At 40.1% G+C, this 21,186-nt stretch overlaps 2 protein-coding genes across 12 annotated transcripts in view; one reads left to right on the forward strand and one right to left on the reverse strand.

The window, feature by feature from the left end:
- Positions 1-17,914, forward strand: part of RBL2 (RB transcriptional corepressor like 2) — a 51,827-nt gene extending 33,913 nt beyond the window's left edge. The window contains exons 17-23 of one of the 3 annotated variants that reach the window (XM_089903048.1): positions 6-182; positions 4,835-4,906; positions 5,648-5,753; positions 6,701-6,906; positions 7,521-7,685; positions 10,039-10,210; positions 16,994-17,914. In XM_089903048.1, coding sequence (XP_089759174.1) covers positions 6-182; positions 4,835-4,906; positions 5,648-5,753; positions 6,701-6,906; positions 7,521-7,685; positions 10,039-10,209 — 897 coding nt within the window. In that variant the 3' untranslated portion in view covers position 10,210; positions 16,994-17,914. Of the gene's footprint in view, positions 1-5; positions 183-4,834; positions 4,907-5,647; positions 5,754-6,700; positions 6,907-7,520; positions 7,686-10,038 lie in introns of all 3 variants that reach the window. The other 2 variants (XM_022555076.3, XR_016390971.1) reach the window with 2 other exon arrangements.
- Positions 1-20,206, reverse strand: part of AKTIP (AKT interacting protein) — a 54,480-nt gene extending 34,274 nt beyond the window's left edge. For 5 of the 9 annotated variants that reach the window (XR_016390972.1, XM_089903050.1, XM_089903053.1 and 2 more), the window contains exons 1-8: positions 18,161-18,274; positions 16,792-16,997; positions 14,510-14,574; positions 14,325-14,425; positions 13,720-13,808; positions 13,543-13,641; positions 13,343-13,450; positions 12,511-12,571 (exon numbers count right to left, since the gene is read on the reverse strand). Coding sequence is in view for 8 of the 9 variants with exons in the window: in XM_089903050.1 (XP_089759176.1) it covers positions 12,511-12,571; positions 13,343-13,450; positions 13,543-13,641; positions 13,720-13,808; positions 14,325-14,425; positions 14,510-14,574; positions 16,792-16,997; positions 18,161-18,202 (771 nt within the window). In the remaining variant the exon portion in view is untranslated. Of the gene's footprint in view, positions 1-11,553; positions 12,344-12,510; positions 12,572-13,342; positions 13,451-13,542; positions 13,642-13,719; positions 13,809-14,324; positions 14,426-14,509; positions 14,575-16,791; positions 16,998-18,160; positions 18,275-20,034 lie in introns of those variants that run through there. The other 4 variants (XM_089903049.1, XM_022555081.3, XM_022555077.3 and 1 more) reach the window with 4 other exon arrangements.
- Positions 20,207-21,186: the final 980 nt, after the last annotated feature.

The raw sequence follows: 21,186 nt of genomic DNA on the forward strand, positions 1-21,186 counted from the left end.
ACTAGGTTTATCACTTAGCAGGTGTCCGTCTTCGGGACCTTTGTGCTAAATTGGATATTTCAGATGAACTGAGGAAAAAAATCTGGACCTGCTTTGAATTCTCCATAATTCAGTGTCCTGAACTTATGATGGACAGACATCTGGACCAGTTGTTAATGTGTGCCATTTATGTGATGGCAAAGGTGAGTACCATTAGGAATTTAAAGGAAAAAGTAAAGATGCTACTTCCTTACTCTCAGAACACTTTTAACAGCTTTATTGAGATAAAATTCACATACCGTATAATTCACTCATTTAAAACGCACAGCTCAGTGGATTTTAGTACATTCATAGGTATGTGTGACAATCACCACAGTCAATTTTGGAATATGGTATTCCATTGTATGCATATATAATATTTTGTTTACCATTCATCAGTAATGGACATTTAGATTGTTTCTACTTTGGGGCTATTATAAATAACGCTGCTATGAACATTTGTATACAAGTTTCTGCGTGGACATCTTTTCATTTCGCTTCCGTATATACCTTAGGGTGGATTGCTGGGTCATAGGGTAAACTCTATGTTTATTTGAGGAACTGCCAGACTGTCTTCCAAAGTCATTGCACCATTTTACATTTCCACTGATAGTATATGAAGGTCCTTATTTCTCCACATTCTCATCAACGCTTTTTATTATCTGACTTTGTTTTTTAAAATAATTTATTGAGGCGAAACTCACATAACATTACCCATTTTAAAACAAACGTTTCAAGTTTTAACATTGGTAACTTTTTTCTTCTTTTTCAAGGTTTGTTTGGCTAGTCTAAATACCTTGAAATTCTTTATGAATTTGTCAGTTCTGACTTCTTGTCACAGAGAAGTCAGGTGGGGTTCAGATAGAGATTATGTTGAGTCTGTAGATCAATTTGGGGAATATTGCTATCTTAACCATATTTCACTTTCTGATCAATGAACGTTTGGGACCTATGCTTTTCTTTATGGGTAGTTTATTGATGGATGATTCTTTTTCTTGTTATGAGTCTATTCAGATTGTCTGTTTCTTCTAGAATCAATTTTGGTAGTGTATGTCTTCCTAGGAATTTGTCTGTTTCCTCTGGGCTTTCTAATTTGTTGGCACACAGTTGTTCATAATATTCCTTTTAGTCCTTTTTATTCTTTGTCAGTAGTAATTTAACAATCTCTCTTTTTATCTTAGTGTAGCTGAAGGTTTATCAATTTTGTTGATTTTGTCAAAGAACGAGATTTTGGTTTCATTTATTATTATATGCTCTAATCTTTATTATTCCCTTCTTTTTGCTTGCTTTAGGCTTAGTTTTTTTTTTTTTTCCTGGCTGTGCTGCACGGCTGGTGGGATCTTAGTTCCCTGATCAGGGATCGAACCCAGGCTGTCAGCAGTGAAAGCACCAAGTCCTAACCCCTGGACCGTCAGGGAATTCCCTAGGCTTAGTTTTTGCTCTTCTTTTTTCAGTGTCTTAAGATGAATGGTTAGGTAATTAATCTTTCTTCTTTTTTACTATAGGCATTAAGAGCTATAAATTTCCCTCTAAGCACTGCTTTAGCTGCATCTCATAAGTTATGGTATGTTGTGTCTTCATTTTCATTCATCTCAAAGTGTTTTCTGATTTCTCTTTTGATTTGACTTACTGGTTACCTAGGTGTGTTAATTTCAACATATTTGTGAGTGTCCCAAATTTCTGTTAATGATTTCTAGTTTCAATCCATTGTGGTCAAAAAACATACTTTGTATTAATTACTTCAATCCTTTTAAATTTATTGAAGCTTCGTAGCCTAGCATATGGTCTATCCTGGAGAATGTTCAGTATGCACTTGAGAAGAATGTGTATTTTATTGTTGGGTGGAGTGTTCTATAGATGTCTGTAAGGTTTTTTAGTGTTTTTTATAGTGTTAAAGTCTTCTGTTTCTTTGTTGATCTTCTATCTAGTACCCATCCATTATTGAAAGTGGGGTATTGAGCTCTCTAAATATTATTATTGAATTGCCTATTTCTCCCTTCATTTCTGTCAGTTTTTACTTCATATATTTTGGTACTCTGTTATTAGGTGCATTTGTTTTTTGTTTTTTTGCATGTGTGTTTTTAATTGTTGTACCTTTCTGATGGATTGACCCTTCATCATTATGAAATGTCCCTTTTTATCTCTAGTAACTTTTTTGTTTTAAAGTCAGTTTTATAGTGTGATATTTGTATAGCCACCCAGCTTTCTTAGGGTTGCTGTTTGCATGATATACCTTCTTTCCATCATTTTCTTTCATATCTGTTTGTTTGTTTTAATGTAAAGTGTGTCTCTTATATAGGGAGTATAGTTGGATCTCTTTAGTCGGACAATTTCTGCCTTTGATTTTGTTGTTTAATCCATTCATATTTTAACATAATTGTTGTAACTGGATTTACATCTATCATTTTACTTTTTGTTTTTTATGTATGTCTCATGTCTTTCAGATACTGTCTTCCTCCTTTACTGCTTTCATTTTCATGTGCATTCATGGCATTTTAATTTCAGTGATGACTTTTTTTTTTTTTTGCGGTATGCGGGCCTCTCACTGCCATGGCCTCTCCCGCCATGGACCACAGGCTCCGGACATGCAGGCCCAGCAGCCATGGCTCACGGGCCCAGCCGCTCTGCGGCACATGGGATCCTCCCGGACTGGGGCACGAATCCACACCCCCCACACCGGCAAGTGGACTTCCAACCACTGTGCCACCAGGGAAGCCCTCAGTGATGACTTTTAAACTTTATTTTTCTTAGTGGTTTCTTTGAGGCTTACCATATACTTTTCTTTTTCTTTTTGCTCTATTCCCCCCCCCATTTTTTTGCCCCATCTTTATTGATATATAATTGACATATCACATTGTATAAGTATAGAATGTACAGTGTGATGATTTGATACATGTATATATTGTATTATGATTACCACCCAGCTACTTTTTCTTGGTAGTAAGAATATTTAAGATCAACTCTCTTAGCAACTCTCAAGTATACAATTCAGTTTGTTAACTATAGTCATCATGCTGCAAATTAGTTCCCCCAAATTTATTCATCTTATAACTGGAAATCTGTACCCTTCGATCAGCATCTCCCCACTTCCTCCAACCCCCACATATACATCTTTACTTATGAAAACCAGCTTCAAATTTATAGTAACTGAATGCCAGTGAGATATAGAAGTGTTACTTCTATGTAACTGTTTCCTTTTTGTTATACAGTGGTAGTATTGTTACACATATTATATCCATGAATGTTATAAATTCAAAAACATTGTTATTATTTAATATTTTTATGACTTTTAAAGGAGCTGAGACAAGAAAGGAGTGCAAGTATTTATTTATAGCTTTTATCATGTTAACCTTATTCACTATTTACTTATTTACCTTATTTCTCTCTGTTGGTTCCTGGGGATTTGAGTTGTCATCTGGAGTCATTTCCTTAGCCTAGAATAGCTTTCCTCCTAATCTCCTCCTTTGTGCTGTTTTTGGCAAATATATATATCACGTTTCTTCATGTATGTATGTTGTTTTATACAATTTTTAAAAAATCAGTTAAGAGAAGAAATATGCATTTTATACTGCCTTTCCAGTTACATAACAATCTTTACCATTGCTCTTTGTTTTTTCACTTGTATTTGAATTTGTGTGGGGTCACTTAACTTTTATTTTTTTATTTTATTTTATTTAATCTATTTATTTGGCTGTGTTGGGTCTTTGTTGCTGCGCACAGGCTTTCTCTAGTTGCGGCAAGTGGGGGCTGCCCTTCATTGCAGTGCACGGGCTTCTCATTGCAGTGGCGTCTCTTGTTGTGGAGCACAGACTCTAGGCGCGTGGGCTCAGTAGTTGTGGTGCACGGGTTTAGTTGCCCCGCGGCATGTGGAATCTTCCCGGACTGGGGCTTGAACGCGTGTCCCCTGCATTGGCAGGTGGATTCTTAACCAGTGTGCCACCAGGGAAGTCCTGGGGTCACTTTTATTATGAAGAACTTTCCTTAGTATTTTCATGTAAGATGGTTCTGCTAGCAGCATATTTTCTTTCTTTATATTTATGTGAGATTGTATTTATTTCACTTTCATTTATGAAAGATAACCTCGTTGGATACTGGATCCTTAGTTTTTACTTTGTCCATCGTCTCATAGCCTCCATGGTTTCTAATGAGAAGTTTTCTGTTACTTTATCGGAGTTTCCTAGTAAGCAAAAAGTTGCTTTTCTCTTGATGCTTTCAAGATATTCTCCCTTTCTTTGGCATTCAGCTTTTTTACTCTATGTCTTGGTATGGAGCTCTTTGCATTTGTCCTACTTGGAATTTGTTAAAATTCGTGGATATATAGATTGTTTTTAAAATAAATTTGGGAATGTTTCAGTCTTTATTTCTTTGAACATTTCTTTCAGCTCCTCTCCCTCCCCTCCTCCTGGTACTCCCACACTCTCTTGGTGTGCCACATTTCTCTGAAGCTCTGTTAATTTTTCCTCATTCTTTTTTTTTCTCTGTTCTTTGGATTGCACAACTCCATCTTCAGGTTTGCTAAGTGTTTTTTGCCAGTTCAAATCTAGTGTTTCATTCCTCTGATGAATTTTTTGTTACTATAATTTTTTATTCTAGGTCTTGGCTCAAATACCATTTATTCCCTCTGTTGTTACTGAATTTTAGTAGATTTTCTTGAATATATATTTCTTCATTTGTTATATGCCTTTTAGGGCCATTTCCAGAGGCTTTAAATGATGTTTTTTAATATAATTTTCACTGGGGAGCAGGTTCACAGACCATCTCATAGTATTATGCTGGAAGTCAAATTCTCTCTCAGAGAACTCTTATTCTTTGCCAGGTCACAAAAGAAGACAAGTCCTTCCAGAATATTATGCGTTGCTATAGGACTCAGCCGCAGGCCCGGAGCCAGGTAACTTACTACACTTTCTCTCATGGCTGAAAATAAAGATCAAAGTCTTTGAGGCATACAAAAAAGTTAACTACAGTTGATTCTGTGGCCTTTTCTCCAGGATAAAAAACTAAGGTTCTACTTTAAGGGAAGTCTTTATTTTAATCTTATTTAATTACTGACAGATAGCAACGCATCTTGATTAACAGACAGCTACACATCTTGATTAGTTTAAGTTCTCTTTTCACCAAAAGGTAATGATGTGAAATAACTGATTCCTTTTTAATTCAGATAATCACAAGATAGATGTAAATTAGGAAGGTGTTTGGATTCTATGTCACCTTGAATTCAGTCTGGTTTAGGAAACATAATGCTGTACATTTAACCAAAACAGCATTAAGTGAAATTTTAAAACTCATTTTACCTTTAATGCTATTCATTTGTTTCAAGAGGTAGGTAGGTATTTGAGATCTTTGTATTGATATTTGACTTAGAATGACTTGATTTTACAATTGCATATTATTACTGCTCTGTAGTATTGTAGGCAGTACTTGGAAGTTGAAGCCTGACAGGCCCTGATGTAAATCCTGTATCTGTTATTTAATAGATATGTAACCTTGGCTGCATTTATTAACCTCCCCTGAGTAGGAAAACTACTACTATACGGAGTTGTGAGAATTAAATAACATGTCAAAGTCACATAGTCTAGGATGTGCTCAATAAATAACTCGTTTCTGTTCCCTTCTCATGCCCTGTCTAAAGGTGTATAGAAGTGTTCTGATAAAAGGGAAAAGGAAAAGAAGAAATTCTGGCAGCAGTGATAGCAGAAGCCATCAGAATTCTCCAACAGAACTAAACAAAGACAGAAGTGAGTGGGATCTTTATGAACTTATAAAATGAAATTAAAAGCTTCTCTTATTTTTTAGGCCTAGGACTAAGGATTAATAAATTACTGTTGTAGAAACTATGAAAATATTTTATTGGCAAAAGATTTGTTGGACAATAAACCAAATTCTAAATTTAGTCACAGAGCTGTTTGTCCTTTATCCCGTGGCCTTGAGGCACATTGTGCATAACACTTTTCTCTAGAGGGATTAGCAAAGGATGGAGAAGGCAGGCATTTGTTGACTTGAGTTCGAGAAAAATGTGGCATGTTGACAGAAACCATGCTATGGAAACACTATCCTTAATTGTTGGTTTATACCACTTAATGCAGGGCTCAGGTCCTAGAAAGCTTGGTGTAAATTAATGAAAACTACTCAGTAAGCCCTTGCTACATTAATAGCATGGTAGTACAGTTAGTTTTTTTTTTTTATTAATTAATTTCTTTTTGGCTGCATTGGGTCTTTGTTGCTGCGCATGGGCTTTCTCTAGTTGCGGCAAGCTGGGGCTACTCTTCGTTGCATTGCGTGGCCTTCTCATCGCGGTGGCTTCTCTTGTTGCGGAGCACGGGCTCTAGGCGCGTGGGCTCAGTAGTTATGGCTCACAGGCTCTAGAGCACAGGCTCAGTACTTGTGGCGCACGGGCTTGGTTGCTCTGCGGCATGTGGGATCTTCCTGGACCAGGGCTCGAACCCGTGTCCCCTGCTTTGGCAGGCGGATTCTTAACCACTGCGCCGCCAGGGAAGCCCTGAAGTTAGTATTTAATATCTTATCTGTGCTTTGCTCCTTGGTATGAAAAATAAGAGTGCCCATTTGCTGCTGTTCAGTAAGTAGAGCAGGTAGCCATTCACCCTTATCTTACTGAATTTTCTTTTTAAAAGCAATCTGCACTAGCAGTCTTCCTGTTTAACACTTTTTGTTCCACCGGTTATAGCCAGTAGAGACTCCAGTCCTGTCATGAGGTCAAGCAGCACCTTGCCAGTTCCACAGCCTAGCAGTGCCCCTCCTACACCTACTCGTCTCACAGGTGCCAACAGTGATGTGGAAGAGGAGGAGAGGGGAGACCTTATTCAGTTCTACAACAACATCTACATAAAACAAATTAAAACATTTGCCATGAAGTACTCACAGGCAAATGCAGTAAGTTTGATGAGGATCATTTCACACTTTTTTCACTTGTGAGGAATGAGGAATCACTTATGTTTGAGCTGCTTCTGTGTAAACTAGTTTTACAAATAATTCTTTTTGTTAAGTAAGACTAAGGAAGTCTCTAACAGAAATGATGGGCTTAACCAACAGAATTTCTACTGTTGTGAAGCATTAAACAAGATGATATTTGGATTCCCTACAAAGTACAGTAATATGAGACAGATTGCATAGGTTCAGATTATCCAAAACTTACCAGTTGTGGTGACCCTGCAAGTTATTTAACTTCCTCTGTATCTTGTTTCCTTATATATAAAATGGGACTAGAAGTAGTCCCTTGCTTATAGGGTTGTTGTGAGGATTAAATTACATAATGTATTTAAAATGCTTAAAACAGTGACTGGCACAAACAAAGCACTTAGATGTTTGCTATTTGTATGGTTTTCCTTAGGTTAGATTTTTGCCGCTAATACATCACTATCTACCATTCATAAAGCTACTGGTTTATTATACCTCTTCACTCTTTCAATAAAAATAACCATTTTCAAAAAAAAGCACCTGGTTACAAATTTCGTTTACCTTTCTTAGAAATTTTTTTTGTTAAACAGATGGATGCTCCTCCACTCTCTCCCTATCCGTTTGTAAGAACAGGCTCTCCTCGCCGAATACAGCTGTCTCAAAATCATCCTGTGTACATATCCCCACATAAAAATGAAGCAATGCTTTCTCCTCGAGAAAAGATTTTCTACTACTTCAGCAACAGTCCTTCAAAGGTGAGCCTAATATAAATCTTGGCCTTTATTAACCCCAAAATGCTTAGGATTCTAGAAACAGGGTTTTTGGGAAACCCTCAGTACTCACATGAGTGATGGGATCTGTCAAGGAAGAGTGACCAGTAAGTCCCAAAGCAGCAAAAAACAAGGGTTTGCGGGGAGAACTTTAGAGCTGGAAATAGGGTAAGGGATCTGGATTTTCATTCCTCCCATTTCCTCTTTGTACATTTGAATATTCTGCTATAAATCTGGAATTTTATTTTTTTATTCCATTTGTAAAACTTTTAAAATTCCAAATTTCTGTTAGGGAAGGAAAATTTGGATCCCTTAACTGATTTATTTACTAAGTGCCTCCTTCTGGGACAGGAAGTGTCTCTGTCTCTGGCTTCTCAGTCTAAGGGGAGAAAGGGGCATTTTGGACACTTGGACAGTGTCACATTAGCACAGATTTAAGTGGTAGCATCTGCCTCAGTCTGCAATGGGGAGGGAAGCTTGAGTGAAGCCTTAATGGATGAAAAGTTAGCAGATTGCTGAGGCGTAGAAGGAAGGGCATCCAGGATGAAGCAGATAAGGGAAGGGAAACAAAGTTCTTGAGGCAGTAAGGCTAGATCCCTAGGAATCATATGCTATGTTAAGGAGTGCACCTGCATCTTAAAGGTCCTTAAGTGATATTTGTATTTATAAAGATTGCTTAGGAAAAACACATATATAACACATTGCCTAGACTCTCAAAAAAATGCCAGTATCATGAAGAGATAGATGATAGATAGATGGTAGGGAGAGTACTGATCTAGAGTAAAGGAGACTAAACAGACATGACAGCCAAATGCAAGGCATGATGACTGATTGGATCCTGCATAGAAAAGCACAGCTATAAAGGATATTTGGGGGACAAGTGGGAAAACTGAATATTGACTTTAACATTAATGTTTATCTTTAAATTTCTGTTAAATGTCTTTGGTATTGATGATGGTACTAGATTATATAGACTGTACTGTATATAAATTTATACATATTAATGTACGATGTATAAATGTATGTTCTACATTAATGTATATTAATGTGTTATGTATAGTAAGGTACACAATTATACACTGCACAGTATATTCATAATATAATGCTGTATACACATTATATACAAATAACATTTATACAATTAGTGTATACAGTTAACAATTTAAGGAATATTCAAGTAAATGGGAGACTAGAGATAGGAAGTGCAGAGCAGACTTAGGGAGGCAAAGAGTAGAAGAGTCAGTCAGAGGAAAGCTTTCTTAAGACGGTTGAAATTTGAGAAGGTGCATATACTGATAATGAAAAACTGGTGGTTTTATTTAAAACCTCAGAAAAGCCTATTATTTCAAAATAAAAGTAAAATAAATATCTAGGATTTGGTTTAAAACAATCTGGGGGGTGAGAAATGAATGAGGGGTATAGATCAAATAAGACTGGCCAAAATTGTTGAAGTAGGGTGATGGTCATGTGAGGGTTCACTATACACTTCTACTTTCCCGTATATATTTGAAATTTCCTATAATAAATGCATATGAAATGTGCTCAGTATGCTTTCCACTAGGAAACATGGACAATGACATTAGCAGCACATGAAAAAAAATTTTTTTAACTACCAGAAAATAATGCGATAGCTAACTTTTGGGGCTTTGGAGAAACTTAGTGCTGAAGGCACCTATAAATAAATCCAGTCTCTCTAGCCCTCTGGCGAAGTTTTTCTCAATCCGAGTTCTTCATGTGAACCAGAGAATGCAGAAAATAATTGGCCTGAATTTTTCTCAGTTCTCCCAAGGATGACATGTAACTAATATCAATACATTCTAGAATTCTAGATCATACTAATAAATTACCTACAATGGATGCCTTAGGGAATTAAGGCTTCTCTTGTGAAATTCCATGGCTGTTAAAAAATGAGTAACACTAGACTGGGGGAAAAATGGCCTAATACTGTGTAAAGTCGTGCTATTTTTTAAAAAAAGGAAAATGGAAATGTATGAAACTGATTAAATGTGGCATAACAATGTGATGCTCTATAACTTTTGTAAAAAAAAATCATAAATTTGTGAACTCTTACATTGTGGAAAAGCTTACATCAAAATCACCTCTGGAGCTTGTTAAAAAATAGAAATACTCTGCCTCTATCCCAGATAGTCATCAATGTCAGGCAGCTGAGAAGTGAAATTGGAAGGACATAAGATTTGGTAGTACGTTTCTTTATAAAGATGTTCAAACTCTTCAAGATAAACCGCTTAACTTATTTGAGGTTCTTTGACTTAACACTGAACTATGTATTAGAATTTTAAAGTTTTTATATTTATTTTTAACCCCCCGCCCCCCCCAGAGACTGAGAGAAATTAACAGTATGATACGGACAGGAGAAACGCCAACCAAAAAGAGAGGGATTCTTCTGGAAGATGGAAGTGAATCACCTGCAAAAAGAATTTGCCCAGAAAATCATTCTGCCTTATTACGCCGTCTCCAAGATGTAGCTAATGACCGAGGTTCCCACTGAGGTTAGTCTGTTGTACTGAAACTGTCTTTTCACAAACTCTGTTTAGCAGCATCATGTAATGCATGCTGGATTATGGGGCTCTTTTCCTTAATCCTTCCAGTATCCTTAGGATATTTTTACTTATCCCAACTGCCTTTTTCCCTACCTTTCAGTGCTTGCCATCAAGGCTGCTTAGAATCCAAACTTGGATTTTTTTTTTTTAACTCTTTGGCAAAGCTACTACAAGAATTGCAGAGAACAAAGCGCGCTCAAACGTGTGTATAAGAGGTCTCTGTTAGCGTGTTCCAGCAGAGGAACTGTATTTCAATTCATTCCTACCTGGCCCTCATGAAAAGCAAAAGTAGGTATTTTTGTCCTAAAACACTTGGTAGGAGTGTAAGATTTTTGCATTCCTAAAAGGTAACAAGGTAGAGCGCCTAGATTTGAAGGTCCTAGGTTATTAGTCCAGTCTCCCATTCCCTTTGTGTAATTCTTCCCTCTCCCCGTTAGGTGTGGTGCAGTGTGACAAGTGCTTGACTGGTGTGCAATGTGTGAGTGAACCTGTATAAGAAGTGGCACTTTAGGGCTGTAAAAAGCATGATTTTGTAACCCAGATTTTGCTGTATATTTGCAATGGCACTTTCTACAATGTGAACTTCATTAAGTACAAAACTTCTAGGCTGAACTTAATTCAGTATCTTCTTTGATGCTTTTGTACTTTTTAAAAATTGTTAAAGCCCCAGTAGCTACCTTTTGGGCATGCGTTTTAAATTCTCCATTTTTTGTTGATAGGGATCAGCTGGCTAGTAAAGATTTTAAATCAAGTTGAATTAAGAGATTATGAAAAATTATGACCTCTTCCTTTAGGAGGTAGTTATCCAAAAGACGTGTGTCTTTATTAAGGTGATATATTTTAAATATCTTTGGGTGTGTTCCTGGAAGTTTAAAAAATAGATTGGAGAATTTAGGTTTTTATTAGTACATAGTACCATTTATACAAATTAGAAAATGTTAATTTAACAGCTACTGAATTATCTATATATACCTTTATTAATCACTATTGTTCCAGCAGTTTTAAAGTTGAATGAATAATCTTATTAGGGAGAAAATTCAATTGTAAATTGAATCAGTATAAACAAAGTTACTAGGTAACTTCATATTGCTCTGAAAGAAATATGGAACTTACTTACACTGTTCAATTAGAATAGTGTTCTGCAAAAATATTTATAAAACCTCTCAAGATACTTACTGCTACTGTAATTTTATATGAAAATAAGTATTTTTCAATAAAGCACTTATAAATTAATCTTTGTTTATTTATATTGAGAAAAGGGTATTTAACGTCCTGCATAAATGACAAAGAACGATCATTTATTGGTTTATTGTCTCTACGAAACACATTAGTCATTCATCATTTAAATATCTGACTTCATTAGAAACCGTTTTAACACTTTTTCTCCCTCCTGCCATAAAAATACAATAAGTAATTTGCTTAAAAAAAAAACTATGAACAAGTGTTCTGGTTTCTTCTCACTCACCTAATATGTACCTCAGTGACAGCAGTTTGTATATCAGTAACACAGTAGGCTGAAGACTGAAGTTCAAATGCTCTTCCACTTAAAAGTGCTAATAAGCTATGGAAACTGCTCTCTCTGTACATCTCCTCTCCATATCCTAACATATGTACACCTGAAACCACTGATTTAAAAATCACTAGATAGTGCTGAACTCCGCCTACTTCATTAGTTTAAATGAATGCAACTTACCTTTAGCATTATATTCAGAAAAATGCATAAGCCTCCAGGTCCCCAAGAATTTGGAGTACTGAACTAGATAACCACCCTGAAGACACTTCTGACAGAAGTAATGCATTACGTAAAGAGAGGTTTCCAGAACTTGCTGTTAGAACCTAAGCATACACGGACAACACTGACACCAGTCACTGCGCACACCGTTTTACTCTGCAGGCAGCCCTTTGCCACTGGTCAGCTCTACTAGCCCAAGTCCAGCAGGAAAGTGCACGGTGCACCAGATTCACCAGCTCTTAAGTTGCTACCGTTTTCTCTTCTTTACTGAAAGGTTGTACTGAGCCAGGCTTTACCCATGACAGGCCAGCAACGTGAACACTTTTATTGTGCTGTTCTTCAGGCTTCTTCTAGGCACAATGAAAAACAGACATTAAAAAATGACTGATGAGGGGATTTCAGCACTGTGCAAATTTGTTTCCTCAAAAGTTATTTGTATATACTGAGTAGTCTCCAGTGAAGATATTTTAGAAAGGAAACAGTGAGTTAACGATTTCCAAACTGGTAATCTACTTACTTTCTGAGTTAGCATCTTCTCTCTGGCTTCATCATGTACAGAAGGATTCCACGGAGAAAAGCTTCAGGAAGAGAAAAATATTAAAAAAATAGCTTACTAAATTTGTTTAACATCCATTTTTTTTTTTTACATTTTTAACCCAGTTCCCCTAACAAAAGTTAACAAGGAACAATCTTTATTAAGTTGTCAATATGTAAGTTTTAGACATTATCTAAATGAATGGGTTAGCTCATTTAAGCCTCACAACCACCCCTGAAGTCCTATTACTTGAAGAAAGTGAGGCACAGTAAAATTACATAATTGCTCTGGGTCACCAAAGCCAGTAAGTGCAAAAGTCACTCAGTGTAACCGTAGAGCCCAAGCCCTTGACCACTACCACTATGCACAGCAACATCAGTGCTGCCCAAGAGCTCCATCGCTTCCGTTTTCAATACTCCTGCAGACACCCTTCCTCAGCATAAACTAACACAATGCTCAAGGAACCCAGCATTCACACTATCCACTCTCACACTGTTCAGTCTCCCTCCTTTCACCAAGTCCGTAAGCTGGTTGGGGTATGGGAGTTTAAGAGGGGCTCCAACTGGAAAGAAAAGTCCTTACATTTGAATGAGCACATTACAAGGATCCTGAGGAAACCAAAGTCATTAAATAGCTTGCTATTGGCACAATGCGTCAGTCCACGTTGAAAGCAGAAATCAAGCTGATACCAAGTTAGAAAGGTGGTAGGCTAACAGATTATACACTTTCCTTTTAAATCCCCATTCTAAGGCCACCTGGAAAACAGCAGCACAGTACTGCAAAGTGTACTTTATCTTGATAATGTACCACTTACCTAATTGCATAGGGGTCTTCTATTTTAGGTTGGTCAAACAAATGAGCAGTGCACACCTTAACACTGTCAACCACTTTACTTTTAAAAAGCTGAATATCTTTTTCGTACCTGTGTTAAAAGTTTAAATCAAAAGGTTACCAACATAATCTACTTTGCTATCTTTTCAAATTTATCTTACATAACAAAGCAAAGTAACATACAGTACTGCAGCCTCTGGGTTTAGGGGGCTTGCTGTATCAATCTTGTAGAAAACTCTCCTTGCATACATCAATACTTGCCAAATATGATTATGGTTCCGCCTAAAGGGAAATATGGCAGGATTACGGAGGCTTCCTCTTGCTGGCTTATGTCACCACACGAAACTTTTATTTACTAACCTCCATTTTGCAAATGCTCTCTTCACATCCAGTTCACCTGAGGTGGGATCAACTAGCGGGTGAAAGACGGGAATATCAAACACCAAACGCTACATTGAAAGAGAGACACATCCTTTAATGGAAGCAATGGAGCATATTAAACCCACACGGATAAGTTGTAAAAGAAGCTTCAGAACAAGGCAGTTTTGTTGCTTAAAGTCAAAGAGCTGCCTCAAGAGGCACACCTAACTACTTTCACCATTTTCCTGTAAGACTAAATTTTGCAGTGAAGCAGGGGAAAAGTCGCCCTTCTCTACCACAGCATAACAATCGCAATTCACGTAGTGAGAGCTGTACTACAGCTTCCAGCCTCACTTGCACACCCTGAGCAGAGAAACAAGTAAAGCTGAAGGCAGAGGCTGGCATGGCAAAAGATGCAACAAAGCAAAAAATCCCCCTGAAAGACTGCTGAGTAGACAAAACATTTCGGGAAACTGAAATCATAAAAGTATTAGGCCAGGAAAAGAACCAAGAAATCTTTAAAGCCCCTTAAACCCTCTTCCTGCAGTAAGGAGGGTGAGGAGGGTCCAAGAAAGAAAAGAAGCCAGACTGTATCCCCAACTTACTGGACAGTCACCATCTGGGTAGTTATCGGGGATGTAAACTGTAAACTTAAATACACCATCTTGATAAAGTCCATGCCGTATGAATATTACTCCAAACCACACTGTAGGAAAAAATAAAAACAGTTACGGGCTAAGTTTGTGTCAGAGGAACCAAATATGCTATAAAAAGAGCGAATCCTTCTTACTTAATGCAGATCGATAAGATGGCTGCACATAGACACCAGGTAACTTCTGCTTCACAACCAAGGTACTAAAACAGAAGCAGCAGAATAGTGAGATTGCACAGATGGAAACGACATACAGACCAAACCACCCACGTTCATCTTCTGAAAGAAGGAATAGTCCCTCGAAGGGCAGCTGATACTCTAACCATACAGACAGAGTCATCACAATCTCTCACCTGGCCCTGACTGCTGCCTGTTCACTGGTTTCATAACACATGCTTACAGAGAAACACAGCCAAATAAGGGCCCCAGATTAAGAAATTAAAGCCGAACAGGGATACACAATCAAGTTTTCCACCCAGAAATCAGCTTCCCCAAAACACCATCTTGGAAACCAACCTGTAGGTAATTCTGGACATCAAATTTTAGGTCAGTGCGAGTATCTGTACGATTATTGCTCTTGTGACCATGAACAACACATCTTACCCACACACATTTAAAAGCCTTTTTAAAATACAACTTTAGGTAATTAAGACATTAAAATTCCATGGAATTACCCTCACTTGGGGGTCATTTTAAGTTTGAACACCAGTCGGTGCGGCAGTGTTCCTGGTAGAAGGCAGGCAGCCTGAGGCGCTCACACTTTACTCTGCTCCTGAATTTACCCCCAACTCAGACACTTGAACTCTGTGGGCTGTGGCGTGGGAAACGGTGGGTGCTGAAACAAGGGAAGACAGAGGCTGCACTGGCTCTTCTGGGACCTGGTCACCTGACAGCCATTCTGCTCTGTTCCTTTTTTAGCTGAGCTATGAGCCTAAACAAGTAACACTGTGACCAGACCTTGAAAAGAACAATGTTGACTGAGGGTCTTAAGACACATTAACCCGCCAATCCTGAATGTTACTGCAAAGCAGCTTATTGGACCTCAGCTGACTGTTTTTATTTAATACCTATTTGCTACCACACTTATATTTCAATCATTTTAAAGTAGTTATTCCATTTTTAACTCACTATAATTCAGCATGTCAACAGCAGCATGGTTGGCAGATGTATCTACTACAGTGAGGTTTGCCAAAAAGGCAATTTTGTGTCCTAATACAGACAGCAGATTTAATGCCACAATAGAAGCCTGTCCAACTCACTGCCTCGCCTCAAACACAGGCTTCCATTATAAAGCTAAAGGGACCTGTGCTACCAAATCACACTCGCCATTCACACTGCGGCCTCAGACCCTCTGACCATTACAACGTTAGCACAGTGAGGGACGGTTGGAGGATGCTTTTAAAATTAAACTTCACGTACAAAGGAAGTTTTACATGACTGAAATTCAGAATTAATTCTCCAGACGTTCTGCCCATATAACAAATGAGCAAATCAAATGCCATCTGCACTCAATCACTATTTGAGCCCCTCTGATGGGCCAAGCACTGTGGCACCACCACTAGACTCTGCAGAAGTGCCCATCTCCTCACACACTACTGATATGTGCAACTTCAGTCCAGTTTCTGACTTCTGTGACTAGTCAAGTTCTTACTTACATGGAGCCCAAATCTTTAAAACTTCCCCATAATGGCCTAGTTCTGCCCCTGGGGGTCATATAGAATAAGTCAAATCCCCTTTCTAATGACGGACCTTCAGGTGAAGACAGCTTTAATAAGTACTTTCCAGGTTTTCTCCAAGTCAGTGGTTCCCGTTCCTTCAACTGCTGACTGCCAAGGTCAGGCTTCCTGACCTCTGCCTACTGGGACCATCTCCTCCTGGGACCATCTCTTTTGGGGACCCTCTCCTCAGTCTGTCAGGATAGATGCCTCTTACAGGGTGATCACCAGAATGGAGCACAAACCTCCAGCTGGGTTTGACCCAAGAAAGAACAGATCGCCACCCTTCCACTGTCCCACCCTCTACAACAACCTCTTCAGAGGTGAATTCCTCACCTCATATAAAGGTAGACCAAAATTAAGTTCCTGGATGCTTAATAAATCTGTTTCCTCCTCCTCTTGCTCTCCAAAACAGACATGAAAATTAAAGCACACATTTGCCTTTAAATCTTACTTAGCCAAGCTCTCAATAAGAATCATTACTTTTAGAAGAGGATATTTATATAACATCACTTAGGCCTTGGTGAAGAAAGGTTATATTGCTAGCAATAGAATCCATCCTATATACATTAAGGCTAATACTGGAGGGGGGTGGGTTTGAGCTTTAAGATTAAATGGCTGCTGTTTACTGAGTCCTTCAGAATAAGTTTCATTCTTCACCTTCAAGGGTCATTCAAAAGTTAACCAGTTAGTTTCAGAACTTACAATTCCGCAAGAAGGGAGTATTCCAGGTAGAAAGGTCCGTAAGAAGCATGCGTGCCATTTGCTGACTGTGTTGCCGGGGCAGGAGATGAAGGCTTAGTTATGGGCAAAGCATTTTTGGGAATAGAAGGCAGCTGTTTCTTTGGAGCAGTGCGTGGAGGACTGGTTTTCACATCCCCTGTTAATGTCTTTTCTTCACCATCAGATCGCTATTCAAGATGAAGCGGTGAGAACATTTGTTAGGATGATTCTTAAATCACAAGACTGCACGTGATGTCCTTTAGTCTTTGACTGAAAAGCTGGAAGTGCTCTTTTACAAGGACATCCTAGCACCGTGATCAAGATGAGCTGAAAGTCTGCTGAGCAGGCAGGCTATTACAGAGAGCAGAGCACAGCTGGAGCAAGGCTACATCATAAGAGAACTCATTCATCAGATGCATCCCATAAAGACAATAAGGCCAATATTTACAGGGTTTACTTGAAACGGAGAAAGAAATGCTTTCTCCCGGTGGCCCCAGAAAGAGGGCAAGGGCTTACTACACAATTAGACAAGACTAGAAAGGTCCCCTCGCATTTAGCTGTAGAAGGGCGGGTGCTAAGCATCTCAAAATAAATAGTGTAGAGGACTGAAAGCAGTCACTACCTGATGTCACCGCTTCGGTTAGAAACTAAGAATGAAGCTATTCTCTCACTTGCACGGGTCTGATTTTGATCTTGTCCCTAATGGACACGTTTGCACATTTGGACTATCATCAGTATAAACTGTCATTCTTAGTCAAAGGCAGAGGGGTAAATGAGTCAGAGACTAAACTGCCGTCTCATAGGCATCTCCTCGGCTCAAGTGCAGTCAAAGCCTGAATTAGCTGTGTTAAAAGCGTACACAGCATCGTGTACAGGAAAAAAGATTAATAGTGGTGTTCTCTTACACGTGGAATTATGGGTGACATTCATTTTCTTTTTGTGTGTGTATTTTAAGCTTCCCTAAAATGTATTTTATTTAGAAAACTTAAACCAGTGCCCTCAAGTCTGACTTGACCATATTGGACTGGTCTTGCCCAACACTTCTCTAACCATGAAATCTTGCAGTTTGTCAAAAGACTGCTACAATAAAGTGTCACAAATTTCATCATGTGTAAATATAACCTAAGTCAAAATAACAGCATTTTGATTACTAGAATGATTTCTATTTGAGATGTGATCTTGGTCTCAGAAACTGACTTTAATCAACCAAATAATTGTTTCCCAAAAGTAAAACCTAAACTAGAAAAACAAGGTCATTTTGTTAAGATTATAGGCAACCTTGGTATGAATTATTTTGGCCTCTGTTCTGACACAAATGGGTTTCCTCAGTAAATTTATCAACTATACCTACTTTGCGTACAGAGCTTGTAGACATGCTCCAGAAAGGGTTCATAACGTGTACTCCAAACAAAGAAATTCAGTGGTCTGTGTCATCAAACTCTTCTGTCTGCAGAATTCACTTTACCTTAAAATGAGATGGGAAAACAGAGAAACAGACCAACACCAACAGTTAAGACTTCTGAAATAGTTAAGAACTAAATCTGTATCTCTAAGCAGAAATACAGTATAATGTTATATAACATGTAGTTATAAAAACCTAGGGGGAAAAATCTTTAGAAACAGTTTCCTTCTATACCCCCTCCCTCTCCTGACTCCAATTTCTTTCCCATCTTTAAATGCCGACAGGAATCTGTGTACCAAGTCCTTGGCCAGGATTCAGAATATTCAGTGACACAGTTCAGCTCTGGCGCCAGAAGTGCAAAAGATATGGACTACAGCAGCTGCTACTAGCATAATGTCTAGGCATTTAACTACTGGGAAAGCCAGGTTCAGAATGCACTGTACCCACTGACACAAAAGGTCTATCACAGTTCTTAGGGTTATGGCAATTAAAGATCCAAGGGAGCTGATTTGAGAGTGTCTTAAGTACAGAATGATTCTCTCCAACAAAACTAGCAACCAAAGGCAGAGCATACGAGACAGAGGGGGAGGGAGACCTGGGTCCTGTCTGGACCATCCACAAAACAAACAAAAAACGACCTTTTCCAACTGCTTCAAGTGTGGAAACAGCAGGATTATGCGAAGTGGATAAGAAAGCATGTTTCAAAAGTCACAAAGTCAGTGGGTCATTTACTAAAAATATAAAGGAAGAGGCAAAGGACAAGCAGCAAGTGGAACATAAGAACAGTAATTTGTCTGCTCTGGTGACTTCCCCCAGGCTTGGTCATGTTTAAAACAGAGCTCTGCTAAATTCCTACTTGCACCAGTCAACAAGCTGAAGGTGAAAAGGGTAAAAATTTAAAGCAACATTTTACAAAATTTGTAAGAAGCAAATCATTAGAGAAGCATGTACCAAATGTCCCTAATCAGCAAAAATTTGTTTTCTGCCGAGCCTATGACGTCCACAGGTGGGTCCCATACCCTACCAGTGCCCATTACTGCTGCTTTGCTTTCCAAGATACAATGCCACCCAATAATTGAATCCAAGTAATGAGGATTCTGGTTCTCCCACCTACCTGATGACTTACATCCAGTAAGCAGCAACTTATTGCTGAGAGCTCTCTGCAAATCTGCCTTTAAAGGTAACTATGATACAAGCCAAAATAGCTGGGACATCAAAACTGTGTGGGTGTGTATGTTCCTGTTTGGTGCAAATAAGAACAACACTGGTTTTCAGATCCAGAGTATTGTGCAGCACCCAACCATCATCTTGAACAGACCTGATTTAACAGGGAATCCTGTCCCCCTGGGATACAGCGCTCACCACCATGTAAATTTACTGGGGTAGATCAGTCACCTGTAAGGTCCCTTCCAAGTCTAACACGTAAAGATTCTATGACTTTGCCCTTAAGAATCAAATAAAACTTAGCCCCAGTTCCTCCTGTCTTTAAGAAGGAAGTATTGTCTACTGCTGCCTTTGTTTCCAGCGACGACATAATCGAGAAATTGTAGCACGCTTTTCATGAGCAACTACACTCTTTAATAGCTATCTACTTTACCCAGGCACAGTACAGCATTTTTCCAACAGGAGTGACATAGATGGAAGAAAACACAAGGCACGTCCTACTCATTCCGAAACAACTTTAGAATTTCTGCTGGTCTGGTCGTACAAACAACACATGATTGTCTCTCTTTATATCATACAGCTGAGAAGTCGTAGCTCGGCCCTATAAAAATGATCCGCACCTGTCCTGAACCAAAACTTAAGAGACGGGCGGTGCTTACCTCCTATGTACCATAGTTCCTAAATAGGCACATCACCCCGAACAGCCTTAAATTCCATGTTAAGAGGCGACGGAGCAGGGCCCAGGGAAAAGATGAAAACAGCCTCGGCCCCGTCTCTCTGGGGACAGCCGAGACGGGCACCCGCGCCCGGGGCGGAAACCCATCTCCGCACACGCAGGGAATCTGGACAAACCTGTCTCGGGATGATGCAAGGCAGGAGCCAAATCCCGACCTCGCAGATAGCTCGAGGCCGGCCAGGCCCGCGAGACCCTCTGGTGGGGGGCTGTGAGCCTCGGACGCCCCCCTCAACCTGGGAGCGGGGACAGAGCCGGGAGTGGGGAGGGGGCCGAGGAGTGCGGGCCCCGGACAGGGCGAACCGGTCCGGCCCACCTCCCCTCCTCAGGCCGGCCCGGCCCCGCTCCCGGGCAGCCCCCGGCGCCAGGCCCCGGGCCCCGCGGCGGCCGGTGCAGCAGGTGCCTACGAACGCGGACAGGTGCCCAGCCCCGCCCCCGTGTCCCAGTGCGGCCGCCGTCGCTACGGAGTCGAGGGCCCCTGGTAGGGTATACAAATGCCGGCCCCGAGAACGCTGGCGGTCCGCGTTTGAGGACTCGACAGCCCTCGCGTACCTACCACCGGCCTGGCAGCGCACCCCCACCTCGGTGTTTTTAATGCAGTGCTCCCAGCTGCAGAGCGCCGTCGCGGCCCCTCAGCATCTCTGTCCGCAGAGCCAGCCCAGCCCCTACCTACTCCCCGCCCCGCCCCGCCCCGCCCCGCCCAGCCCGGCTCCCAGCCTCCGGCTCCGCCCCCTGCCCCCTCCCTTGGGCCCGGACGCTTCCGCCCAGCCTCGCGGCGCCGAGTGGCTCCTACACCTGTCCGTCAAGGACGTTCTTCCGGGGGCGTTGGGGCGGCAGCACTAGGTCCTGCCAATCAAATCTGCTCGGTTCGGGTGGGGCCGCACTTGACCCTCCCCTTACGTAACAGCGTCCAGAGGGAACTGTCAGTCACGGAAGTATCGGCCCCGGGGGAGGGATGGGGCGGAAACAAACGCCGGTACATAATTGGTCACAGCGTCCGCCAGTCACCATGGAAACCCGCCCACAGGTTTGTGCGTGGCCACCGCTGTTGTTCAGGCAGGCTAGGGCTGCGGGTTTT

This window comes from Delphinapterus leucas, chromosome 20, assembly GCF_059928025.1.
Source record: "Delphinapterus leucas isolate spDelLeu-1000000601 "Yukka" chromosome 20, BTC_Dleu_Yukka2, whole genome shotgun sequence".
Classification (NCBI taxonomy): Eukaryota; Metazoa; Chordata; class Mammalia; order Artiodactyla; family Monodontidae; genus Delphinapterus; species Delphinapterus leucas.